This window comes from Colobus angolensis, unplaced genomic scaffold (assembly GCF_000951035.1).
Source record: "Colobus angolensis palliatus isolate OR3802 unplaced genomic scaffold, Cang.pa_1.0 Scaffold46, whole genome shotgun sequence".
NCBI lineage: Eukaryota > Metazoa > Chordata > Mammalia > Primates > Cercopithecidae > Colobus > Colobus angolensis.
Genome location: NW_012118043.1, coordinates 3,194,169 through 3,221,754, shown reverse-complemented (window position 1 = coordinate 3,221,754; position 27,586 = coordinate 3,194,169). Strand labels below are relative to the sequence as shown.

General features: G+C 36.1%; 1 protein-coding gene across 1 annotated transcript in view; it reads right to left on the bottom strand.

Annotated features, from left to right (window-relative positions):
* SLC9A9 (solute carrier family 9, subfamily A (NHE9, cation proton antiporter 9), member 9) overlaps positions 1-27,586 on the bottom strand; it is a 611,074-nt gene that overhangs the window by 233,914 nt on the left and 349,574 nt on the right. The window contains exons 10-11 of the mRNA XM_011958071.1: positions 5,189-5,302; positions 3,474-3,585 (exon numbers count right to left, since the gene is read on the bottom strand). Coding sequence (XP_011813461.1) covers positions 3,474-3,585; positions 5,189-5,302 — 226 coding nt within the window. The remainder of the gene's footprint in view (positions 1-3,473; positions 3,586-5,188; positions 5,303-27,586) is intronic.

Sequence of the window (27,586 nt, the reverse complement as noted above, 5' to 3'; positions counted from 1 at the left end):
AAAAAAAAAGAAAATACACAAATGGCTAGTAAGCTCATGAAAAAAATGCTTAGCATCATTATTAATGAAGGAAATGCAAATCAAAAGAACAATGAGCTATTACATCACACCCATTAGGATGACTACCATAAGCAAAAAAAAAAGAAAAACAAAAAAGCAAAAAAACAGAAAATAATTTTTGGCCAGGATGTACAGAAATAAGAACATTTGGGCACTGTTGGTAGAAATATAAAATGGTAAAGTTACATTAAAACACAGTATGGCAGCTTCTCAAAACATTCAAAATAGAATTACTATATGATCCAGCAATTCTACTTCTGGGTATATATTGAAAAGAATTCACAGCCAGGTTTTGAAGAGGTGTCCGTGTACCCATGTTTACAGCAGCATTGTTCACAATAGTTAACATGTGGAAGGAACCCAAGTGTCCACTGACAGATGAATAGATAAATAAAATATGATATATACATGCAATGAATATTATTCAGCCTTTTTAAAAGGGAGGAAATTTTATAATATGCCATAATATGGATGACCCTTGAGGATATCATGCTAAGTGAAATAAACCAATCACAAAAAGACAAATACTGTATGACTCCACTTATATGAGGATCCTAAAGAAGTCAAAATCATAGAGACAGAAAGAATGGTGGCTGCCAGGAACTGGGAGGAGGGGGAATGAACTGTTTAATGTGTATAGAGTTTCAGTTTTACATCATGAAAAGAATCATGGAGGTAGACAGTGGTGATGGTTGCACATTTTGAATGTATTTAATAACACTGAACTGTATTCTTAAAATGGTTATGATGGGAAATTTTATGTTATGTGTATTTTACCACAATAAAAAAAAATGAAAAAAAAGAGAGCATAATGGCTATCCTATCTCACTGTGGCTATGAGTCTCAAAGCAGTGCCAATGAAAGCGCTTAGGAAGGTATAAAGCAACTTTTGAGCATGGCATCAATGATTCCATTACATATATATGTAACATTACTATCTCTTCATTTGAAAGCTAAGAAGACAGCTTTTTAGTGCGAAATCCAATGTTATTTCTACCATGTAAAAGAGTACTATCAATTTTAACTTTTAATAAAACTGACATTAGAAATATAAAGAAGAAACTCAATCTCTTTGATGTTCAGATTCATTTCAATGTGAAAAGTGTACAAAACAAAAATCCAATCAAATACGTAAAAGAAGTGAACCTTGGCCCAAGATGATTGTGCCCTTGGGTTCAAGCTGCTACTTTCTAACTAACAGTGCCAATGCCAGCAGGTGATATGGATGCTCAATATGGAAGACAATGGGTGGCATTCTCTGGACATTACAGTCATATGTAGGTAGCTGTCCTGAAAATTTGGCATGTTGTCTTTTTAATGATGGGAACTGGCTGATTGGCATTCTCATGAATTAAACTAATAATTACAACCCCATTAATGTGATAGGGTTATTGTTTTTCTCCCAGAGGGTAAGGATACTTCAGAACAGGGCCAGATAGTAATATTTTAGGTTTTATGAACCACATGATTACATATGGTTCACAACTCTGCCACTGTATTGCAAAAACAGCCATAGACAATAAGTAAACAAATAGATTGGGCTGAGTTCCAACTTAACAATATTAACAAAACAGCCATGGACCAGATTTGATTCAAGAGCCATAGTTTGCTGACTCCTGGCTTTAGAATACCATAAAGATAAATTCTGGACCTCCTCATGCCCTGGCTGTATACATCATATAATTGGCCTCTACGAGGTTTTAATGCAGCTACAATCCTATGGTTAAAAAAACTTAGAAGGTGCCAAAGCCTGGAGAAACCACCAAGCCAGGTGGCCATTTGGGCAGACAATTCACAACCTAACATGATTATCTAAGGCCTTACATTTTTCTCAAAGCATTGTTTGTCAAATAAAGCAATGTTTAAAATGTAATATTGAAGCTTTGAAAATAAACTGCTGTTCTCCAGAGTAAAGTTACTGATGTTTTGATGGGAAAGAAGGAAAAGTGCTTTCCAATTCCCAGAAATGTTTTGAAAAAATGCAACCCAATGCTGGCTTCCCATTTACGAGTGCTCAAGTTTACCTTTTGCTTTCTCATAATAAAAGTCAACTCATTGCCAAAGTTTATTACTGTTCTAATTCAAAAATAATCTACCACTCTAACTTCTCACCTTCCTTATGACTCTCTCTCTCTTACCCTAACATGTCTAGAAATGTAAGGAAGTACTGTCAGAGGCCTTCGGTAGGGCAAATTTAATGTTGTATCTCCATTTGTCCATATCTGAATCGATGACTCACTCTCAGCTTGGGAGCTGCCCCTTTAACCATATGGACCAGTCTAGAATGGCACTGAAGGCGAAACAAGCCTTTTACTGCTCTCAGGAATGTGGATTTTGAGACACTTGGTTAGGTTTAGGTGGAATCTCACAGACATGGGTTCAAGAATACTTTTGTTCTTGGCCAAGTTTTGTAACCTTTTTGAGATCCTGAACCTCAGTTTCTTCATCTACAAAATGTGTTAATATTTGCTTCACAGGATTAATTAAAAAATAGCGAGTGACAAATGGCAAATGTTAATAAAAGTTCATTTCTCTCACTTTCTGTGTATGACCCTATGTACCCTAAATTGTATTTGTTCATGCTGACAGCAGGTTTTATTGTAAACTCTCATGTATCCCCCAATAACTGCCTCTGAGTACACTGTAAGTGTATAGCTACATATGAATCATGTAAGGATCTCTGCAAAAGGTCTTTGAATAGGGAAAGACTGAGGGTAGGAAAATTAATTGACTAAAGATAAACCATAATCCCCAGAGTTTTTCAAGGTCAGAAAATTCATTTGGTTTATTTTCTTTTGGAAAGGAGCCTTGAGGTACGGTTTAAGCAGTTAGAACACAAACGTCTTGAGAACAGAGACCTTGTCAGTTTCATGAATCAGTGCTCAGAACTCATCTCAGGCACCTGGTGAGTGCTCAATTAATATCTGTTTTCTCAACTAACAACTGAGCATACTTAGGTCTGATTTGCTTTGGTATTAACCATGAGGAGTTTCTGGAGCTTTGCATAAGGAAGGAGCAAGGTTTTAGTGGAGAAGGAACATTGAATAAGAGTGGCACCATTTACAAACTATTTACCCCGAGCATGCAATTTATGAAATTATAATTCAAATTCCCTAGTATGAAAAGTTGATCTGAAATGGGTCAGAGGAAAGCCTAATGTCCACTTCAGGCCAATTTCCGACCAGATATGGTACCTTGAAGCCATACCAACAAGATTCCCTCTAACTTCATTTCCCATGTGGAAAGAGAAATCCTGCTGTTGCTCAGCACTTACAAAGAATCAGCATAGTGTTAGGTACAGTGGGGTAAAGAGAAATTGTTTCCCAAAAAGGGTTTAAATTCCTGATGGTTTTTCATGTTCTGTAAAAGTGTGAGAGAACCAGCAGCACTAACACACAACGTAGCTCACATACCTGAAAACATCATCATGTGCTGAAAGTTCCAGGGGATCTTCTGTTTTCGGCCTAGATTCAGGAGGAAGGAGAGGGGATATATGTTGCAGGCTCTGGCAACAAAAATTGCTAGCTGTAGATAAGCACAGGGAACCATTGAGGAAAATGTTGCTGCAACGATGGTTTGAATCCTTGAGCTTAAAATTATGTCCTTAAGCTTCTCTACATTATGACCCAAAAACCAGAAATAAACATTTCAATTCACATTTGTCCAACTTGCTTTCAAAATTTATATTTCAATGTCATTATTCCCAGAAATAATAGAGAATTCTGTCTTTCTTTGATACTGGCTTTAAAATTGTTAGCCCAATACCATTTCAATCACTGTAAATTTTCTAATCACATTTATATTGCTGATGACTGACTATCCTCAATTCTGCTGTAAAATGTGAGGCAGAGACCATTCAGATGCTGTAGCATTATCTTCCCAAATGGCACTTTAGAAAGGATAAATGTGCTTCTGTTCATGTTTACCATCTTCCTTCTTATCAGTTTATATTCCCTATATCTAGCAAGCTTTGCGTACCTTTTTCTTTTGGTGAATTAATTTTGAGAGGAATTACCTGTCTAATTACATAATACAACTGTTGCTTTATGTGGCAATTTACTAAAATCAAAGTTTTATAAGTAAAAGTCTTTGAAAATATTGGTGCTCTTCACCTTTCCCTTTTTGTTGTCTTTGACTCCTTCCCCGATGGGCTATTCTAGTTTGTCCTCAATGGGACGGAGTTATTTGGGAAGAGGTAACTTCCTTTTAAAATCCAGGTTTGGGATGAAACCTGGGTTCAGCTGAATGCTCAATGAAAAGAGACTAAGAAGCAAATGCAGATGTGTAATTGGAACACAGTTTATAGAGAGGAATTGCCTCTCCTGGCTGTTAGGATTATCTGTGATCCAAGGTGGCCTTGGCCCATCTTCCAAGTGGGAAGAAGGACAACAGTTGCTAACTGTCTTTGGGGACATTCCTAATGGCTCAACATGCTTTTGGATAGATATCCATTCCCACTGGAAATACCTCCTGTCCCAGGCCTAGAGCTAGGAAAAACCCCTGCATTAAAAGTGAGGTCTAGATTTTATCTGTCTTCATAGGAAAGGAAGGGTGCTATCTTATTCAAATGAACCTACATTTGAACAGTGCTTATGATGTTGAAAGCACATGCATCATGCTCATTTCATTTGATCATCTGTCCTATTTTTGAAGTCCTCATTGGAAAAGAGATTTCGTCATCTTGCAATGAAAACATTTCCAAAGCTGAATAATCCTGGATGCTTGGAAAACATTTCCAAAGCTGAATAATCCTGTATATCAGGAATGATATACTCTAATGCAGATTAAGTCTGTTTCTCTATAAAGAATACACTGACATAATTTTTATGTAAGTGATTCGTAATTGTAGTTAAACATATTTTGACTTGAAAAATATCTTTTCCTTTAATTTCCCCCTTTATTTCCATAGTTCTTTCCAAAGTTCTTATCCTGAACCATAATTATTTAATGGAGGTCCTAATTTCTTAGGATGCTTTTCTCCCCTAACTAGAAATCACATATCTGCCTTGTGTCTGAACCTTGCAATGGAATTTAGGAAACTGCTTTAACGATTTAACAGAATAATCAGTAAGAGTAAGTAATTTGTTATTTTCTCTAATCACCCCATGTTCTGTATTTCAAAGGATACAAGGGCTCCAAGTATAAAAAAAGCATTAAATATATGATTCTGGAATGTGAACAGTGCCAGGCCCATGTAACAGAAGATGACGTTCTCCGCCAAAAAGTTCATAAATTCAAACAACTGAAACAAAACATAAACAAAAAACCATTAATTATAACTCAGGTTTGAGTGCACTTACTTTCTTATAACTGTATTTGACAACTGGCTGGGTCTCCTTTATCTGGAAGCCCACCCCTTTGGCCTTGTGCTTAGCCTCTGAAGGGGGATGGAGGCCCTGGCTCATGACCCAGCGAGAGATGCCACAGCCACATCAGCATCCCATTCTTTTCAACTGTAAGGCTGCCAGAGATACCCCCGGATAATATTAACCAGTGATCCTTCCATGGAACAATTCCTACTAAGATGACAAAATAGTCCCTGTTAAAGAAACTGAAGCTAAGTGATTTGCTGAAGGTGTACTATAGTAAATGACACAAAGATTGTTTACTCTCTGTGCATGTTACCCAGTAGATCCACTTGACTTCCCAGGCACTGAACAACTTTTTGTTTTTAAGCTTAAACTAAATTACCCTTCTCAGGCAGGCAGGAGGGACAAAGTTGGAAAACTTAGAAACCTGAAATAAGGATGAATGTCAATTATATTTTAACATTAGAGTGATCAGTGTATTTCAAACCCTAGACAATGAGACTCATTAAATTGACTGATGTAGGTATATCCATTAAATGTCTACAATTTCTAGCTGCTAGAAGGAAAATGATTAATCCCAGGGATCGGTTTTTGCAGCAAGAATACAATAGATACATCAAATTCAGTCAGAAGAATAGAGTAATAACATGCTATGATGAGGGATGTTCCCAAGAGTTATTCTTAGACCATTAACTAAACAATTTAAGTTGAACATGAAAAACATTCTCCAACTTTCAGATTAAAAGTAAAATGGAAATGTGTCCAGGGGCTACAAAAAAGACAGATTTGGAAAAGACTTTATTTTATGTTCCAGACTTCTCATTTGGAAGTTTCTGAGACTTCATTCCTGGACCTACATAAATCACCATGTTAGGTAAATATCTCTGGAGGCATTTCTCTTGACTTTTTAAGGACTCATTAGTTTTTCATGTAATGTATTTACAGCCCCACAAATAATGCCCAATACTGTTCACTGACAGTTGACAGAAAGAAAAGTAGAATCTTGTCAGAAACATTATTTAAAACCAGTAATACAAAAAAGGATTAAAAAAAAAAAAAACTGGCCCTTTGGTACAAGACAGTTTTTTCTGCAGGGGTAGCCATCATCAATTATCCTGAGTGCTTGCTTTACATTCCACGCTGGCTCATGGAAACAAACTCTGTCACCAAAATAACCACAGAAAATTTGAAAACACCAGGAAAAATGTAGGAGATAGGGAATATTTCTCTGCCTCATTATATCTTTACTTTTTCAAAAAGTGAGATTTGGCTATTGTCTTAATCTCCTCAGGCTGGTGAAATGAAATACCATAAATTGAATGGCTTAAACAACAGAAATTTATTTCTCACAATTCTGGAGGCTGGGAAATCCAAAATCAAGGTGCCAGCTGATTTGGTGCTGATAAGAGTCCTCTTCCTGGTTTGTAAAAGGCCATCTACTTGCTATGTCCTCACACCGAGGAGAGAGAGATCATCACTTTTGTGTTTCTTCTTATAAGGGCACTAATTCAATTTCTAAGGGTTCTATTATCATCATCTAACTCCCCCACAAGGGCCTCACCTCCAAATATCATCACAATGGGGATTAGAGCTTCAAAATATGAATTTTTAGAGAACAAAAACATTCTGTCCTTAGTAGTTATTTAGTTTTTTAATATCAATAAACAAATATCAAGGTTAAATTTGTAGTGCCTCTCTTTCTTTTGTCCCCATCCCAGCTGTATTTTACCCTAGAGTGAACACTTTGCCACCTGGACTCTATTCAGCCTCTCTTTAATGGCCTTACCCCAATTTCCGCCTGGGGAGCTCACTTCATTCCCTACTCTCAGCCCATGTGTTCATGCCTCCCTAGCTCAAATATGGAGCATATAATTTAGGACTAAACCACTCAAATTGGTACATTTCTTGAGGCAGCACGTTTGACTCAGAAATGAGTGTGACATGTTTGGGCCCCCAAAAATTCCATTTTAATTCAACAAATTTAATGCAGGGAATGCTGAGACAAAAGCCCCCACCTTTTCACAGGGTGAGACATAAGAAAGATGCTTGCCAGGAAGCTGCTGGCAGCCATCTTGGAATCACAGAGGAAATGACTGCTTGAAAGAGAAGCCAGTTCCTGATAACAATGTTTAATCTTCTGTATTCAATCTCTCCCAAAACAAAATTTACCCTTGGATTTTTGCATTGAAGAGATCACAAAATCACTTTTTGATTTGAAGTGTGGTTCTATCATTACTCTTTTACAATCCTGTTTTAGTTAAATGAACAAAACAAAACACTTTTTCACTCCAGACAGATTATAAACAAAAGGGCGTGGGGTCAAATTTTTGTCTCTTTTCAGATAATAAGAAAGTCTGTTACCTTTGTCCCCCTCACCTCCACCATCCAATTTAAATCTATGTATCATCTTAAAGAAAGAAGAGAAGTATATAGGAAAAGTCACTTTGTTTTGATTTTTTCTGTTTGTTATTGAGATGTGATGAGAATCTTTGCTCAACATTTTACATGGAGGCCCATAATTTTAAATATTTGTTTTAGTGATTTGCTTCCTTTGAATAACCTAGGATTTTAACTTGATTTACTCACTCAACTTATTGATATCTAAAACTTCCCAGTATTACAAGTAACTGTGTACATACACATAGTACAAAAGTTTTGTTTTGCATTTAGGTCCATTTTTGAACCTGCTCTTTGTTCCTGTTGTTATCTATTCTGCTGTCAATACTGCACTCTTTTAAATTAATGTGGATCCATAATACATGATAATATTTCATAGTCTAGACTGTTCTCACACCCCACATTATTCAGAATTTTCCTGGTTATTTTTGCATGTTTAAAGAAATGTTGCAGCCTGGCCAACATGGTGAAACACCATCTCTACTAAAAATACAAAAATTAGTCAGGGATGGTGCTGTGTGCCTGTGGTTCCAGCTACTCTGGAGGCTGAGTCAGGAGAATAACTTGAACCCGGGAGGTGGGCACTGCAGTGAGCCGAGATCACACCACTGCACTCCAGCCTGGGCAACAGAGTGAGACTCTGTCTCAAAAAAATAAATAAATAAGAAAGAATGAAAGAAAGAGAGAAGGAAAGAAAAAAAGAAAGAAATGTGTTTCTTGATGTTTAATCACCCAGGAAAGTGCATACATCATATGTTTATAATTTAAGATCAAAAAATATTACCAGCATCCCAGAATCACTCTTCTCTCTCACAATATCTCCTTCCACGATTTAACTACTATTAGCACCTCTACCACCACAAATTAGCTTTTCTTGTTTTTCAGTTTTATACGAATGGAATTGGACAATACATACCCTTGAATTTGTCATCTTTGACTCAGCAATATGTTTGTGAGATTCTTCATGTTGTATTGAGTTCATTTAATATTAATATATCACAATGTACTTATTCATACTACTACTAATAGACACTTGGGTATTTTCTAGTTTGGGGCTATGATAAATTTTGCTGCTAAAAATACATGTTTGCCTTTCTGCAGAATTGTTGGGACATAGTGCCATGCAGTTTCCCAAAGCAGTGGTATCAATTTGCACTCCAATCAGCAATTCTAGTAGCTTTACATTTTGCCAACACATTTACTGATGTTTTCTGAAATGACACTTTTGCCTCTTGATATTGTCACTAGAACTTAGGAATCAACTTTTCAATTTCCGCAAAACTTACCTATTGGCATTTTAGTTGGAATGGTATTAATTTATAGATAAATTCAGATAAAATGTAATTCTTTTTAATATTGAAGCTTTGAATCCATGAACATCATATATCTTTATAATTATTTTGGCTTTCTTAAATTTTCGTATAAGGATTTTTCACATCTTTGTTTAGATTTATTCCTAGATATTTGATGTTTCTTGTTATTATTGTAAATAGTACCTTTTTCAAAGTTCCTTTTCTAATGTTCATTGCTAGATTCACATATACAATTGATTTTTAAAATTGACCTAGTATTCAGGGCCTTATTAAATTTAGTTAATAATTCTCATAGTTTACTGGTAGTTTCTTTTTGATTTCCACAGTCATGTTGCTTTCAAATAAGGATAGGTTTTTTTCCTTTCCAGTCATCATACATTTTGCATCTTTTTGTTTGTTTCATTACACTTGTTAGGACCTCCAGCACAGTGCAAAATACAAGTGAGATATGGGCATCTTTGTCTTTTTCCCAGTCTCAAAATGAACATTTTCAATATTTCCTATCAAATTTATAGACATTCTGAACAGGCTAAAGAAGTTCCCTTTTGTTCTTAGTCTATCAGAAATAGACCCTAAAAAGGTGTTGGTTTTCATAAAATGTTTTTCCTTTACCTATTAAGATGATCATATAGTATTTGTTTTTTCACTTTTAAAATGTTGTTAATTACATTAATTGATTTTCAAACGCTAAAGCAGTCTTGCATTCCTGCAATAAATCTTACTTGGTCATTATATATTAACCTTTTTTATATACCACTGGATTTAATTTGCTAAGATTGTGCTTAGGATTTTTGTGTCGTATATTTTATACAGTTTTATCAGGTTGTATTGTTAAAGTTACTTAGGTATCACAAAACAGGTTCCTTTCCTCTTCCTTAAATGTTTAGAAAAATTCTGGGCTTGGAATTTTCTTTGTAGGAGGATTTTTAATTACAGATACAAATATTTTAATAAATATGGGTTTAGTCAAATATTCTATTTACTTTTGGATCAGTTTTAGAAAGTTACATTTTTCAAAGAATTTGTCATTCCATCTACATTTTTGTATTTATTGGCATACAATTGTTCTTAATATCCTCAATATTTGTTTCTGTAGTTGTATCTTTCCCCATGTTATTAGGAAATTGTGTTACTTTTTTTTATTCTGGATGAATCTTGTAAGGTAAGTTATTAATTTTGTGAGTGTTTTCAAGAAGCAACTTCGGCTTTGTCGATTTTTCTGTATGGTACCCTCTCTTCCCATTTTATTAATTTCTCTCTTTATTATTTCCTGCCTTCAACATAGCTTAGTTTAACCTGTTTTTATTTAGTACCTTGGTCCTTCAAGTCCTGGATGTCATGGCTGCTCATATCAGACATCTGCTTTTCTGTGTATGACACAGCTTTTCTAGTTGCTTCCTGAAAGAGAGCTGTCCTGACATCTGCAGTCTTTCCTAGCTAGCTCTTCTTGTATGTATATTTTTCCAGGTGAAAACCAATTTTTGTCAGTCCTTCCTACCTCCCAACCATTTTATGGTATTTTATTTTATGGCATTTGTAATGTTATGGTATATATAAGATACCATAAACACCATAAATTTTTAAAATATCAAAAATACCATAAATACCACAATTTTATGGTATTTATAAAATATAAATGCAATAAAATTTGCATTTTATTGTACCACAATAAAAATGTATATCAATTTAGAACAAAATAGGAGTTTTATAATATAGTTGGGAAAAAAGATAGATTGTTTGGAAAGATTTACAGTAAAAGTTGACTACTTTGGGTAAAAATAACCAGAAACCAAAGATGGATTCTAGCTCACTCCTTATACTCAAATGAGAGAAAAATAATCAATTTAAAGGAGAAAACAAAACCTACTTATGAATTATTCAATAAGTCATCAGTAATTTTGTACATACATTTTCAATCAGGAAATTTTATAAGAATTGTTTGTAGTATAAAAACCTGGAAACCAGGCCGGGCGCGGTGGCTCAAGCCTGTAATCCCAGCACTTTGGGAGGCCGAGACGGGCGGATCACGAGGTCAGGAGATCGAGACCATCCTGGCTAACACGGTGAAACCCCGTCTCTACTAAAATATACAAAAAACTAGCCGGGCGAAGTGGCGGGCGCCTGTAGTCCCAGCTACTCGGGAGGCTGAGGCAGGAGAATGGCGTGAACCCGGGAGGCGGAGCTTGCAGTGAGCTGAGATCCGGCCACTGCACTCCAGCCTGGGCGACAGAGCGAGACTCCGTCTCAAAAACAAACAAACAAACAAACAAACAAAAAAAAACCTGGAAACCAATATCCATAATGTAAGAAATAGTTAAATAAATTATAGTATAATACATTCATATAACAGCCTGTATTTTAGGGAGTTCTATACGAACTAGTATAGAAAGATATCTAAGATCTATTGTTAAATAATAAGGATAAACCTAGCTGAGTATTAACATGTACATATCCATGTAACTTTCACTCACTTTATGGACATTTGCATAATTTTAGTTATAATGAAGATAATTTTAATTATGCAGATGCCCATAGAGTGAAAGTTATATAAAATTTCTTAGATAAAATTCCTGACATGAGTTGTTCTCTGACGAAGGGTATACGTTAATTTTTCTTTTCAAGCATACTAAAAGTCTGCCTTTCAGAAAGAATGAACCAATTTGCATCTCTACAAATGGTGGAGAGGGTGCCCTTTTCCCCATACTCTTGCCAAAGTATTTTTTATCAGTTTTTAAAAACCTTTGACAATATGATAGAATAACTTATTTTAAATTGTAGATGGTTGTTGGCATTTTAATAAAGGCTTCTTTTTTTTTTTTTTTTTTTTGAGGCGGAGTCTCGCTCTGCCGCCCGGGCTGGAGTGCAGTGGCCGGATCTCAGCTCACTGCAAGCTCCGCCTCCCGGGTTCCCGCCATTCTCCTGCCTCAGCCTCCCGAGTAGCTGGGACTACAGGCACGTGCCACGTCGCCCGGCTAGTTTTTTTGTATTTTTTAGTAGAGACGGGGTTTCACCGTGTTCGCCAGGATGGTCTCGATCTCCTGACCTCGTGATCCGCCCGTCTCGGCCTCCCAAAGTGCTGGGATTACAGGCTTGGGCCACCGCGCCCGGCCTTTAAAGGCTTCTTTCATAGCAATGTGACAGTCCTGATTAGCACTCCTTTGTCTATTTATATCATATAACAACATTTCTTTGAATGAACAGGCTTCATAAGAATTTCCTTCTTGGGGCATTTAATGAGAAAATGTGGGCAAATTCAATTTTGTTTCATATGCCAAAATCTCCTGAAACATGTTTCAAAGGGAGAATCTATACAGCAAGGCCAGCTGACAGAACCAATTTGACCATTAGGACTTTATTGCCTGAGTCTGGCCCGAAGGAGTAGGCGATCACTGAGGGAATAAACTTATTGGTCAATTTTGGATAAAATTTTTAAAAATGAAAAAAATTCTTCCACCCCAAAGCCAATAATAACCATCACAATAACAACACATTTCAAACTAGTCAATTCAGTGTTCAATATAAATAACTTCAAATCTACTTCCTCCCCACTCAGGGTCAGTAAAAAATAACTTGACTCAACTTTTTATTTATCCAGTACAGTAAATATTTATTTTGTTTCCATTACTTCACAGTTTGTGAGCATTTGGAGAGGACCAAAGTTAAAACTAATCTTTGCTTAGCAGGGCTTTTTTTCAAGGGGCAGGGGGGAAGCAAGTTAATAGTGCAAACAAGACTGGGGAAATGTTTAAACTGCCTAAGAGGACAATCTGTGTTTAAAAACTCTGAAAGTTCATGGTAACCATTCATATGTTAATTAAGTGACATAATCTAGTTAGCAAACCATGTTCTCTGAAGACTTATTGGATACTACGCTTTTTAGTCTGAGTTACTGTATTTACTAGAAAGTAAAATAAAAAGTTGTATCTATTTTATAAAATACGTTTATCACTAATTCTCATTGACCTTTTTCTTCTATCCACACAAAAAATGTAATTTTACTATATCATTATGGTTCATAGAGAAATATTACAGCAGTTCAATATACCTGGCTAATACTAATTAAATTCACATGAATTCCTCAACATAGCTTTTATGAGGCTTGACACAACCTACTGACTTTCATCTACTTGTCCATGAAATGCACTGAAATTCATTGTAACTGAGATGTTAAAGAATCTCAAAACTGCAATGAAAATTAAATGAAATGGTTATTTTCTTTAGAATTGTATCTCAGAATTAATCTTGGCTTGTATTTTCATTTTACTTATAAAATTTGTCTTTATTCCTAACTGGGACCTTTCTATACAGAATAGCTCAGATTTCATTTTTATATACTATTAAGTACGTCTATAGCTATTTTGAACAAAGCTGGCATATAGGTGAATAATTTTTATTCCTGTGTTGGGGAATTTGCAAATAAACTTTACAATAAATGCTATTGAAATGATAAACTTTTGCTCCTAGGATTTCATTTAATTAATATTTTGGGCTGAATATGGGGACTCTATTGATGGTGCAGGACAAAGTGAGGCTTTCTAGGCCCCTCCCATTCTTCACCCATTCACAATGGCATGGAAACTGTGTCTAGAAGGGGAGATTCTCAGTGTGGTTGGGGATACTAAGTGGGGCAGGGACTACAGCAGCTGAGGGCCTCTCTTTAACTCTCATGTTCTTACTGGGGCTGGTGGTCTAGGAGGCCATGTGGACTATAAGGCCTACCACCCTTTTGCTGTAAGCAAATTCATGGTCATATCAGGAAATGAGCTTGACAAAGTGGTCATTGAGAGCAATGCCAGTCCCAGCATCAAAAGTGGAGGAATGAATGCTACTGTTAAAGTCAGAGGAGACAACCTGGTGCTCAGGATGCTCAGGATGCCCTTGAGGGGGCCCTCCAAAGCCTCCTTCACCACTTTTCTGATGTCATCATATTTGGCAGGTGTCTCCAGATGGCAAGTCAGGTCTGTGACTGATGTTGGCAGTGGGAACATGGGAAGGATATGCCAATGAGCTTCCTGGTTCAGCTCAGGGATGACCTTGCCCATGCCTTGGCAGTGCCAGGATATGCAGAGATGATGTTCTGGAGAGTCCTGCAGTCATCACACCATGGTCTCCCAGAGGGGCCACCTACGGTCTTCCAGGTGGCATTGATGGCAGGGACATGGTCATGAGTCCTTCTATGATGCTAAAATTGTCATGGATGGCCTTGACTGGGAGGCTCAGCAGTTGGTGGCACAGAAAGCATTGCTGATGACTGTGAAGTTGGTTTTGCACTTCTCATGGTTTACATCCATCATGAACATGGGGGCATCAGAGGAGGGGGCAGAGATGATGACTCTTTTGACTCCCTCGTCTAAGTGAGCCCCAGCCTTCTCCATGGTGGTTAATACACTGGTGAACTCCACAACATAATCAGTGCTAGCATCGCCCCCATTTGATTGGGGTAGGATCTCGCTCCTGGAAGATGGTTATGGGATTTCCACTGACGAGAAGCTTCCCGTTATCAGCCTTGATGGTGGAAGTTGCCATGGGTGGAATCATACTGAAACATGTAGCCCATGTAGTTGAGGTCAATGAGGGGGGTTGTTGATGGCGGCAATATCCACTTTGCTAGAGTTAAAAGCAGCACTGGTGACCAGGTGCCCAATACAGCCAAATCCATTTACTCCGGCCTTCACCTTCACTGTGGTGTCTCAGGGATGCGGCTGGGGCTGCACGAGATGTGGCTGTCTATTGAATGGAAGGAGAAGAGAGCTGCTCCTCAGATTTTAATTTTCATTCAGTTCCAAGTACTCAGGAAATGTGTTTGAGGTGAAACCAATAATTCCCATGGACTGTAGAGGTGGCATAGGAGATGAATTATAATAAAGACCTTTACCATCAGAACATAAGGATTCTGAAGACTTTTTTGCCTATTAAGGTCACGGTTCCCAAATGAGGCTTCCTCTTTAAAGTTGAAGATTTACCGTTACATATAGGTAAAGTGCAATCTTTGGAGATCCTTCTACATCTAAAGCACTATAGTAATATCAATATCACTGCTTCTAAAATAGTAACAATGCTAATGAAATTTCTATTTTTTAGGACCTAAATTGTACTAAGAAATGTATTAAAAGCTTTTACATACTTCAACAATTTTTAAAAACCTTCATGTTATAAAGTCAACAAAACCCAGGAATTGGTAATAATATTCCCATTTTACCATTGGGAAAACTACATTCAAAGGCATTAATGCACTTGCATTAATTACACAGTAAAGGGAAGAGGTCAGTTGTCCTGAGTTTTGTCCACGGTTCACACCATTTCTGCCAGATTAGGCAGCCTCCCCATTGTATAAGATTCAGGCTCTCAAGTGGCAAGATGTTTGAATATTTGTAACACTTTCAAGTTTGCAAAGCATATTTTCATACATACATCTTGTTTGATCATTGGAACAAGTCAGGGGTTGGCAGGGAAGATATCAGTGACTCTGACCATATTTTTCCCAGGTTAAAAAAAAAAACTTAAAAGGTAAATTTCTTTGTACCCAATTAGTGGAAGCAACAGGGTGTGGCTTCAGGCAGGGGATACTTATCCTCTCCCAAATATCTATCACCACTCACCCATCCAAGCCAATCCCTCCTACACTCATTCTCTCTCCCTGCCCCGCAAAGGCAAAACCAAAGCTCTTGCCATGTGTTTGAAGTTTTAAGACAAATCCCTTTCCAAATAACCCTCTTTTCAACCCAATTTCTTCTTCAGAGAAGTTCTGTGTTTTGCTCTGTGCCCTACAGTAACATGATAATGATTATATATAGCTTTATATATGCACATAAATTATACCTATAGATTATGTATATGCCTAGAGTAAGACAAATGTCATCCAGTTTGGCAGGCTGGGCTCCAAATCCAACATCAGATTCTTCAAGTTGTTTAGGACTATCCAGTCCCTATAGTAGAGGAGATGTACCACTTAAGTGTTCAGAGAGCTGCTCTTTATCATTTATTTCTTTGTTTGAGAATTTTGGGGTTCCCTATGCACTCCTGCTTGCTACCCAGCCCTCTCCCATCTCTTGTATTTCATTGTCTTCTTTTATACTTAACCTTGCTTTTTAAAAGCATGAGAATTTTAAAAGCACAGCCTATAAAAACACAACAAAACACATTTTAGGAAGATGAATAGGCATCATTAAGTAAGTAAAGTTAATATAGGAAATAAATGTAGTTACAGCTACAAGGAATTGAGCTTCATTAAATTGAATAAATACTGAACAAACACTGTAGCTAGATTTCCTTGAAACCCTCAAGCTTATAACTTAAGGGGAAGGCCATTTTCTCTGAAATTACTTAATTACTTTAGCCAGTAAATACTGGTAACAGTATTCATATTTCTGGAAGTGTTCCACTTTTGACTCTTCCCTTTAAAAATTTTTTTTGCTATTAAAGTAAAAGTCCTTACAGGATTTTGTAAGGTTGCATTTAAGTTAATATAGCATTAAGTTAAGAATAGCTTCTCATGTTTGCACCTTTACAGAGTACTTATCATGATACTGCTCAGAGATATTGGTCATGAAATAAGATAGGCCTTCGATCCATTTTGATGAATCTAAACACAGGTACACGTACGCAAACAGAGTTTAAACCATAAGACTTCAAGAATAGAATTACTTTGTAATGTATATAGTCCAAACATCCATCCAAATGCTTGATTGCTCCTAGACGCTTGTTGAGGGGCTACTCAACCTGGAACTGAACATTGCCAAAGTCAGAAACCTCACTACTTCCTAAGAAAGTGAATGGCATTTTTGGACCTATATAACTGTTAGAAATCCTACCTTATGTTCAGCTAAAATTTGGCTATTACTTTTAACCGCTTCTCCTATTTCTTTGGTTTACAGAAAATAAGTCACATAGGGTATCATTTTATTTTATATTGCTTGGCTCTAACAGCAGAGAGAGGATTTTTATCAGAATAGTTGCAGCAGTAGGCAATTCCACAGTTTAGGCAGCAACAGCCACTTTTCATTCAACAGTCTTATTAGTCGTGAAAGTAAATATTTTGCTGCTGGTAGTTTGTCGCTGACATATGAGGTCCTGAGTCTAGAATATCTGCAAAGGCTGGGGGACTCTTTCGGAGAACACTTATTTGAATGTAATGCTGGTTACATTCAAATAAGGGTCCTGCAAAAAAATTTTCTCAGTAAATCTAATGGTACTGGTCTTTTGAAAAAATAAAAGTTGTAGAATAATACAATTAGTTTCTCTGTAGTTTTGCCAATAAATACTAACTAAAGAAAATTGCCTAGTTGAAACAATATATTTTCTGTGCAGAAATTAAAATTGTGTCTTTAAAAAAATCCCTTAATGAATAAGCCAAGAAAAACATTGATATTAATATTAGGTGCCGATATGGAAAATTCACACATTATCACAGTTTTCAAAGGTTAACAGTCCCTTTTCTTTAACTTTTAAAATTTAGCTATTCCTGACCTCCTTCCTTATTCATCTTTTGTGTATTATCTTAAGATTTTATTTTTTAGAGCAATTTTAGGCTCATAGCAAAATTGAGAGGAAGGTACAGAGATACCCCATATACCTCCTACCCCAACACATGTACAGCCTCTCTCATTATTAATATCCCTCATTAGAGTTGTGCATTTGTTACAGTTAATGAATCTATGTTGAAGCATCATTATTAGCCAAAGCCCATAGTTTACATAAATGTTCACTCTAGATGTTAAACATTACTTGTGTATCTTTTTGTCTTTGTAATTAGCCTATGCTAAACTCTTAGGTGGGAGTATGAATAATACATGTCTTAGTTCTGGCTTCCATAATAAATATACCACAGACTGGGTGGCTTAAACAACAAACACCCATTTATCACAGTTCTGGAGGCTGAGTAGTCCAACATTAAGGTGGCTACAGATCTGGTGTTGAGAGCTCATTTCCTAGTTTGCAGATGGCTCTTTGGTTGTATCTTCATATGCCGGAGAGCAGAGAGAATGGGCAAGCAAGCTCTCACGTCTCTTCTAATAATGGCATGAATCCCACTAGTGAGGGCTCCACCCTCATGACCTAATTACCTCCCAAAGGCCCCAACTCCAAATACCATTAAGTTGGGGGTTAGGTTTCAACATGGGGGATACAAACATGCAGTCCATAGCAACACATGAAAAAAGGGAAGATTTCTAATTATGATATTTTAAGGTGTCTGAATTGAATACCAAAATTCTAGCCATTGCCAGTCAGATGAGTAACAACTGTTTAAGACATGACTGAGTTACTCCACTCCATCCACTATGAGAACCATGTGCTCTTTCTAAATTAACATCTACTGCTGGCAACAGAATATTAAGTCTCAGATATCTTGAGATGTGTTTGATCTCTTCATGCCAACCCAATCCCTTGATAAAAGTATTGCAAACTAAAGTATACAGGATTGAGAACATTATTCAGTGATGTTTCATAATCAGCCATGTCACAGTGGACTGCATTAGATCATCAGGACAAGCACGAAACACTAGAATCAAACCAGTATTCATTCAAGCAGGCTTTGTCACCATCAGTGCTGCACCTGTCTGAAACAACAGTTTCATAACCAGCTCGAAGATTTCAAGAGCTTCCTTGTTTTATATTATGTTATTCCCAATAAACATTTTCATTTGTGTTAGTGTATGTTATATTGATATTCCTTCGAAAAACTTTCTGAATTTGGTAGTTTTATATATTCTACTGTAATGGTACAACAGTAGTCAGAACTTCTCAGAAAAATTTCTTTACCACATATCCCCCATCTCCAATTTATGAGGAAAAAGAATAAGAGGACTAATTAAACTGATTTACTATTTAACCTGACCAAATTCATTGCTCAACTTTTCCTTTTGCTTTTGGGTCATCTTTTGGGTAAGATATAAAAGTAAATATTTCACAGTTTAGAAGGTGAAGAGGCACAGATGCTTTCCTTGTGTATTGCACTAAGATTTTAAATCTAATAGGTGGATATAGCACTCAACTTTATACTATATATAAAAAGTGATGTTAAAACTCTTAATTTTTGTTCTACAGGTGGTGATAAATTTACTTGATTTAACTAACAAAGAAAATAAAAAGCTATGACAAATGGTTAAAAATCATTGTCATTAGGCAGATGACTTTGAATTCAATTTCTGATCTATGGCAGAGTGGGCTATGGAAAGGCATGCAATAGAAAGCTTGAAGCTTAGAGTAGAACATTGATTCTTCGGGACATAATAAGAAATTGGAGCGTGTAAAAGAGGCTTTATAAATCAGAGAAATCAATGAAAATGAAAGACAAAAAATATATGACATTTGGATAATGTCATTCAATTGGAGAAGAGGCTATCAGATAATTTTTATAAAGGCATGGTTATAAATAAATCAACAGCTGATGAAAATTATATTTGCTTGACTTGTTCCTTTGTAATGGATAGTTAAAATACAGTGACTGTAGATTGTCAGTGTTTATATTAAACTCCAGAAAATTCTTATTTTACACTGATTAAGTTTTTTGAGCTTTCTTTTGATGAAATTTATAAAGCTCCCTTCTGTAAAACCTCTGTGTTGAAGTTACTGCACACCCTTGACAATATAGGCAAAATGTCAAAAATTATAAATTATTACAGTGTAAGAGTGTATTTCTCTTTGTTTCCAAGGAAGAAAGTTATATTTCATATAAAGACCATGCATGCATAAAACAGCTCTGAAAGCGAGCTTTAACTCTGACTTGTTTCTGTGGTTTAGGGTCAATTTTGTTTTTGTTCCAATCTATTTAGGTCCTTCAAAGTCACCCTACAAAGATCCCTGGGAAAGTGCTCTTGTATATGTGTATTTATGATGATTTTCAAAAATTAGTTTATTTGCAAAAAATTATATACATATATATGGAGAAAGACTGTACTATAGATATGTGCTAGAAGCTCTTAGTTTCCACTCTCTAGATTAATCCTGTATTTGTTCTGTAAAACATACTGTCTAATGTCCTCTAAACACTAAATGCTGATGGTTAGTAAGTTGCTCTCCAGTGTGCCCAGGTAACTTCTGCTTCCACCACATGAATTTTATGCTTAACAAGAACCATGCTTGTTCCAAAATTTGTTTATGTCTACTTTAAATTGATATTTGTAATCGCATAATTTGTATAGATTAAATGTGAATATGAAAGAAAGTTTATGTTTTTCAAAAAACTAAGTTAAATATGCAGAAAAACTAGATAAAATTAAATTGCTTAGAAAATATTACTAAATTAGTAGTGAGGACAATTGTAAAATGTTGCAAAAATATACATCCAAATACAGATGGATTCTTATATTTGCCAATGTCTTTAATCTCAAAACTAAAGCAACAGAAAAACTAGAAATTCTGGTTGATATATTTGTGGTGTACTTTGTGAAAGAAAGACAACTAAGAACTGTAATATTCAAAGAAAAAACATTGTCTTTGTTAAAAGATTGGAAAATGAATATATAATTTATAAGTGAAAATTAAATACCTATTTGTGTCATGTTATGGAATGTTTCTTTGCTTTAGCTGACTTTTCCATTAATTGGTTGGTTCCGATTCTGTGTTGGATAAAAGTACCTAGGCTTTGAGTGTCTATTATTTCTCTATTTCGATTTCTGAAAAAAATGGAATTCATCCAGTTCTTATTATGTCTTCTTGTACCCGCTTCATATTACTAACATTCTCCTTTATCTATTTAAGGATACTAATTATGCCTATTTTAAATTCTTGGTCCATATGTTCCAGTAATCTTGCTTCATGTTTATATTCTATGTTCAGCTTTTGGTCTGTTTTCTACTGGTTGTATGCATTAAGCATCTTGCTGTTTTGCCCTGTGAGTCACATTTTCCTGGGGTCAAACTTGTTACGCAAGGTGTATGAGGAAAGGCCCATATACACACTGGACTATCCCCTCAGTAATTTTCAGAAGGAAAAGGGTAAGCTCCAGGGTGGAGAAAATCTTTAGCACAACCAAATTTTTGACCATCAATGTCTGTCTGTTCACTTCTCCAAGAAATTCCTGTCAGGAATTTGCCCTTAAATCTTTAGAATGAAGCAACACTGAAAAGACACGATTTCTTCAAGTCCTCCATCTTCCATTAGCCCAGAGAATTTGGGGGTGCAGAAGATCGAGAAAAGAATGCCCACGGGCAATTCTCGCACTTTCATCAAGTTGTTTAGCCCCTGACACCACAATGGATGCCTTGGTCTGGTGCAGTGGGGGTTGGCGAATGATCACCCCAAAACAATGAGGTAAAGAGGGGAAGGAAGAAGTTAAAATCTTTGCCTGAACCTCTCTTCCTACTTCTGTTTCTGGCTACTGTCCAAGCTGTGGCCATGCTTTCTCTTGCCCCCACCACCTTTAAGACAACCTTGGCCTTTCCAGGTGTTCTCGTAGTTAATTATTACTTCTTCAGCTCCCAGTTTCCTCTCAATTATGCAGTCCCTCCAGGTTTAATTGGGGAGGAAGAAGCCAGCAGCTGAAGCTATTTGCTATCTCGTCAGCACTGATTTGTGTATTCTTTTTCGAAGTTGGAATTGCTGATTGAGAATGATAAATGGTATTGAGGTGTTCTCTACAGGGAAATATGCTCAGTTTAATTTGAGTGAAATTACAGCCCATGTTAGGAGTACTAAGCCAAGGCTCAGTGGCCTACGAGGCAGACCACTTGTGCAGTATTAACTCGACAATGTATTACCCCAGCAATACTGGAAGACCTCGTCCGGGCATAACTGGGGGTATGATGTAGTCTATGGCCTAAGCCCTCAGCCTCTCTGTGAAGTGGCACATCCTCCTTTCTTTGGATGAAGAAATCATTCATTTCAGATTTCTTGGGACTGACCTATTTTCAGACACTTTGCTCTTTTATCTGCATCTATACACAATTGTCTTTCCACCATTTGTTCTATATTTGGTCTAGAAAAAAATAGTCATTCTACCCAAAGACATATCATTTCTTATATGCCTTATGCTTGAGATGCTGAATACCCTGGAATTTCACCTTTTGGTAAATCAAACTGAACACTCCAAAAAAAAAGGGTAAAGTCACAAAACAGACAATTTCTTAAACAAAATCTGTGGATAGCCCAAAAACTAGTCTGTAAGCTCAGCAAGAACACCAACCATATTTATTGTGTTTGTCACTAACCTCAACTCCCAGCAGAAAACTTAGCATATCATAATGCTCCATAAATATTTGCTGAATGAATAAAATTAATAAAAGGCAACTCTCAGGAATCGCTTCGTGGCACTGAAAGTTTGTATAATCGTCCTGCATGGAGATTAGGAATATGTAATAAAACTTTACAGAATCTAAAACCTTGAAGTGAGCAATTACACTTACTAGAATTTATCCTAAGGAAATAATGTAACAAGTAGACATAGATTTACATTTAGGATGTTAACTACTTAAAATGAAAAGGGTGGAAAACCACCAAAACATATATCAAAAAGAGAATACTTAAACTACAGGCGTACTACAGGAGATATTGTGGGGTTGGTTCCAGACCACTGCAATAAAGCAAATAGAGCAATAAAATGAGTCACACACACTTTTTGGTTTCACAGTGTATATAAAAGTTATATTTATACTGTAGTCTATTAAGTGTACAATAACATTATGTCTAAAAAACAATGTACATGGCTGGGCGCGGTGGCTCATGCCTGTAATCCCAGCACTTTGAGAGGCCAAGGCGGGTGGATCACGAGGTCAAGAGTTCAAGACCAGCCTGACCAAGATGGTGAAACCCCATCTCTACTAAAAATACAAAAATTAGCTGGGTGGGGTCGTGGGCGCCTGTAATCCCAGCTACTCAGAAGACTGAGGCAGAGGTTGCAGTGAGCCAAGATTGTGCCACTGTACTCCAGCATGGGTGACAGAGTGAGACTCTGTCTCAAAAAACAAACAAAACAAAAGAAATGTACATGTCTTCATTAAAAATGTTTTATTACTAAAAAATGTTAACAATCACCTGAGCCTTCAGTAAATCATAATCTTTTTCCCAGTGGAGGGTCTTACCCAGATGTTAATGGCTCCTGACTGATAAGGCTGGTGGTTGCTCAAGGCTGGGGTGACTTTGGCAACTTCTAAAAATAAGGCAACAATGAAGTTCGCTAAATTGAATGACTCTTCCTTTCATGAAAGATTTTTCTGTAGCATGTGATGCTGTTTGATAGAATTTTACCCACAATATAACTTCTTTCCAAATTAGAGTCAATCCTCTCAAATTCTGCGGCTGCTTTATCCACCATGTTTATGTGATATTCTAAATCTTTTGTTGTCATTTCAACAATGTTCACAGCATCTTCACGATGGATTTTCTTGAAAATCCATCTCAAGAAACCACTTTCATTGTTCATCCATAGGAAACAACTCCTCATCTGTTCAAGTTTTATCATGAGATTGCAGCAATTCAGGCTCTCATTTTAATTCTAGTTCTCTTGCTATTCCTACCACATTTGAAGTTACTCCCCCCACTGAAGTCTTATACTCCTCAAAATCATCCATGAGGATTGGAATCAACTTCTTCCAAACTCCTGTTAATGTTGATATTTTGACCTCCTTTCATAAATCACAAATGTTCTTAATAGCATTTAGAATGGTGAATCCTATCCAGAATGTTTTAGATATACTTGCTCAGATCCATCAGAGGAATCACTTTCCATGGCAGCTATAGCCTTGCAAAATGTATTTCTTAAATAAGAAAGTCAAAATTACTCCTTGATCCATGGGCTGCAAAATGGATATTTGTTAGCAGGCATGAAAACAACATTCATCTCCTTGTACATCTCTATCAGAGCTCTTGGGTGACCAGGTGCATTGTCAATGAGCAGCAATATTTTGAAAGGAATTTTTTTTTTTTTTTTTTTTTGAGCAGTAGATCTCAATGGCAGGTTTCTTCAAAGAAACCATGCTGTAAACAAATGTGCTGTCATCCAGGCTTTGTTGGTCTAGAGCACAGGCAGAGTAGATTTAGTATAATTCTTAAGGGCTCTAGGATTTTCACAATAGCAAATGAGCATTGTCTTCAACTTAAGTAATCAGCTACATTAATCCCTAACAAGAAGGTCAGCCTGTCTTTTGAAACTTTCGAACCAGGCATTGACTTCTCTCCAGCTATAAAGTCTTAGATGGCATTTTTGTTCAATTAGAGGCTGTTTTATTTACACTGTACATCTGTTGTTTAGTGTAGCCACCTTCATCAATTATCTGAGCTAGATCTTCTGGATAACTTGCTGCAGCTTCTACATCAGCACTTGCTGCTTCACCTTGCACTTTTATATTAGGGAGACAGCTTCTTCAAACCTCATGAACCAGTCTTGCTAGCTTCAGTCTTTCCCCCTGCAGCTTCCTTGCCTCTCAGCCTCTGCAGAATTGAAGGGAGGGTCTTGCTCTGCATTAGGCTTTTGGTTTAAGGGAATGTTGTGGCTGGTTTTATCCTCTATCCAGACCACTGAAACTTCCTCTATATCAGCAGTAAGACTGTTTTGCTTTTTTTGTTATCATTTCATTGGAGTAGCACTTTAAATTTATTTTAAAAACTTTTCCTTTGCATCAATAAATTGGCTGTTTGGTGCAAGAGGCCTAGCTTTCAGCCTACCCTGCCTTTGACATGCCTTCCTCACTAAGCTTAATCATTTCTAGCCTTTGATTTCAACCAGGACATGTGCAACTCTTCCTTTCACTTAAACACTTAGAGGCTATTTTAAGGTGATTGGTTGGCCTAATTTCAGTGTTGTTGTGAATAGGGAGGCCAGAGAGGAGCAAGAGAGATGGGGGAATGACCAGTTGGTGGAGCAGTCAAAACAGACAACTATTAAGTTTGCCACCTTATATGAACATGGTTCATAATGCCCCTAAATAATTACAATAGTGACATCAAAGGTCATGGATGACAGTTCATCGTAACACATATAATGAAAAAGGTTAAGATAGTGTGAGAATTACCAAAAGGTGACACAGAGACATAAAATGACCACAGGCTGCTGGAAAGATGAGGCAGACAGGCTTGCTCCAAGCAGGGTTGCCACAAAATTTCAATTTGTAAAAATTGCAATATCTGTAAGGCACAATAAAATGAAGTATGACTGTCTGCAAAAGGCATTACACTTCTGAAGGTTCACCAGCATATACAATGTTTTCTACAGTTTTTTTCCCACTAGATATGTATCCGATAGAGGAAGTTCTTCCCTTTTATAACTTGCCAAACATTTTAAAATTAATATGTCTTGAGTGTTTTCTATTAAATGCATTTTCTGTATCTACTGAGAGATTATTTTCTCTTCCTTTGTTAATGTAGTAAACTATACTCACAATTTTCTAATATTAAATGCAGGTTAGTCATATGTATTTTTTTACATTGACAAATTTGGCTTATTGATTGTTCATAACCTTTACATCTCTGTTTATGAGACTGGCATATATTTTTCATTTTTGTTACTGACATAAACTGATTTTCATTTCTGGAGTAATATCCCAGCCTCATGAAATGATTTGAGGTGCATATTTCTCTTTTGTCTTTTATCTTTCATGGTTTCTATAAAATTGGAGTGATCTATTCCTTGAAAGTTAGGTAGAACTCACCTAGGAAAAATTCTGTGCCTTGTGTCTTTGGATGAATGGATTTTTAGCTACTGACTCAATTTCTTGAATGATTGCAAGGCTATTTAGGGTTTTTTTTCTTTCTTCAAATAGTTTAGTCAGTTATACATTTCCAGGAAATTGTCCATTTAAGTTTTCTGATGTATTTGCATAAATTGTACATGACATGTTCTTACTTTTTAATCTCCACAGCACCTCCAGTCATGCTTTTCTCTTATAGCATTGCTTATTTTTGCTCTCTCTCTCTCTGACTTATCAAAATTGTCTATTTTATTTGTCTTTTCAATGAAACAACTTTTGACTTGGTTAATCCTCTTTATTTCAGTTTTGTTATCTATTTCTTTTTATTTCAGCTTTTATCTTTATTTTTTGCTCAATTCTGCATTCTTTGGATTTGTTCTGTGTGTTCTTTTTCTAACCTCTCACACTGGTACCTTAACTCATTAAATTTAAGTCTCTTGTGTCTTTTAACATAAACATTAAAGGATATAAATGCCTTAATTTCATTTAAATGCTACATTTAATTAGCTGCATCTGGAAAATTTGGGTATGCAGCTTTTATCGTATTTATATTATAAAATTAATTACAATCAAGCAAATACATAAATCTGCTTTTAAAAATTAGAGCATTACAGATGATAGAGTCTCCTTTGATTACCCTTCTTTGCTTCCTGTCTCTCCTACCCTATGTAAAATATTTTTATTGAGAGCGATATAGTCATTAAAGTAGTAGTATATTTTCATGTGTTTTAAAATATGTATCATTCTGAAAATATGTTAAGGAGTAAATTTGCTGGTCATAGGTTTGTACATGATTCCTTTTTATAGATACTACAAAATTGTCCTTTAAATGAGAATATAATTTTTCATTTCTTGGGTATTGTGTTAGAATATCTGCTTTCCTAAAACCTTATCAATTCCTAATCTGATCAACCTAATTTTTTTTCAGTCCTATGAATATTATGTTATAATCATTTTAATTTGTAGTCCCTGGTTAATAGTGAGTTTGAGCAATTTCTGTTTATTGAGCAATTGAAATTCTTGTTCAATAAATAGCCTGTCCATTTCTTTAACTATTTTCTTTAGATTTTTGTGTAATATTATTTGTTATCTATTGAGTAGATATTATGGAATGTTTATAGCTGTGAAATATAAAAAAACACAACAAATATCTATATGCTCCTCATACAGTCAAATAAATAACATGACCTTTATATTTCAGAATTGCTCTTTACTCCTCTAGGATTCCATCCCATCCTGTCTACCGCTGCAGTAATTACTATCCTAAATTTTGTGTCCCTGATTACCTTGCTTTTCACTATACTTTCATTGCATATCTTAGTAACACAGAACAATGTATTGTTTGGTTTTTTGTTTTCCAAATATTACATAAATGAAATAATGCTGCATATATTGCTCAAAATTTAGTTCTTGAGATTCACCCACATTGTTTGGCTATAGTTATGATTCACTCATTTTCCTTGCTATATGGTAAAAATAAGTGGAAATGTGTTTCCACATATCTATTCTATTGTTGATGGACATTTTGATTGTGTCTAGTTCTTTGCTATAACAAACAGTGGAACATTGACTATTCTTGTACTTGTATCCTGACGTGCATAGGAAGCACTTAACTAGACGGTATCTACTAGGAGTGAAATTCCTGTGTCACAACAACACTTCTACCTGTAGTATGTAAACAAATGTTCCAGTTGCTCCACATCCTTGTCCAAACTTGACATTTATTTATTTATTCATTCATCCAACAAAAAGCAACTGAGGACCTGCTGTGTGCCAGCTACTGTTGTAGGTGCTGGAGATGCAGTAGTGAACAAAACTGACAAGAAAATCTGCCTTTTTGGAACATAAATTGTGAGGAAGAGCCAATAAACAAGACAAGTAACTT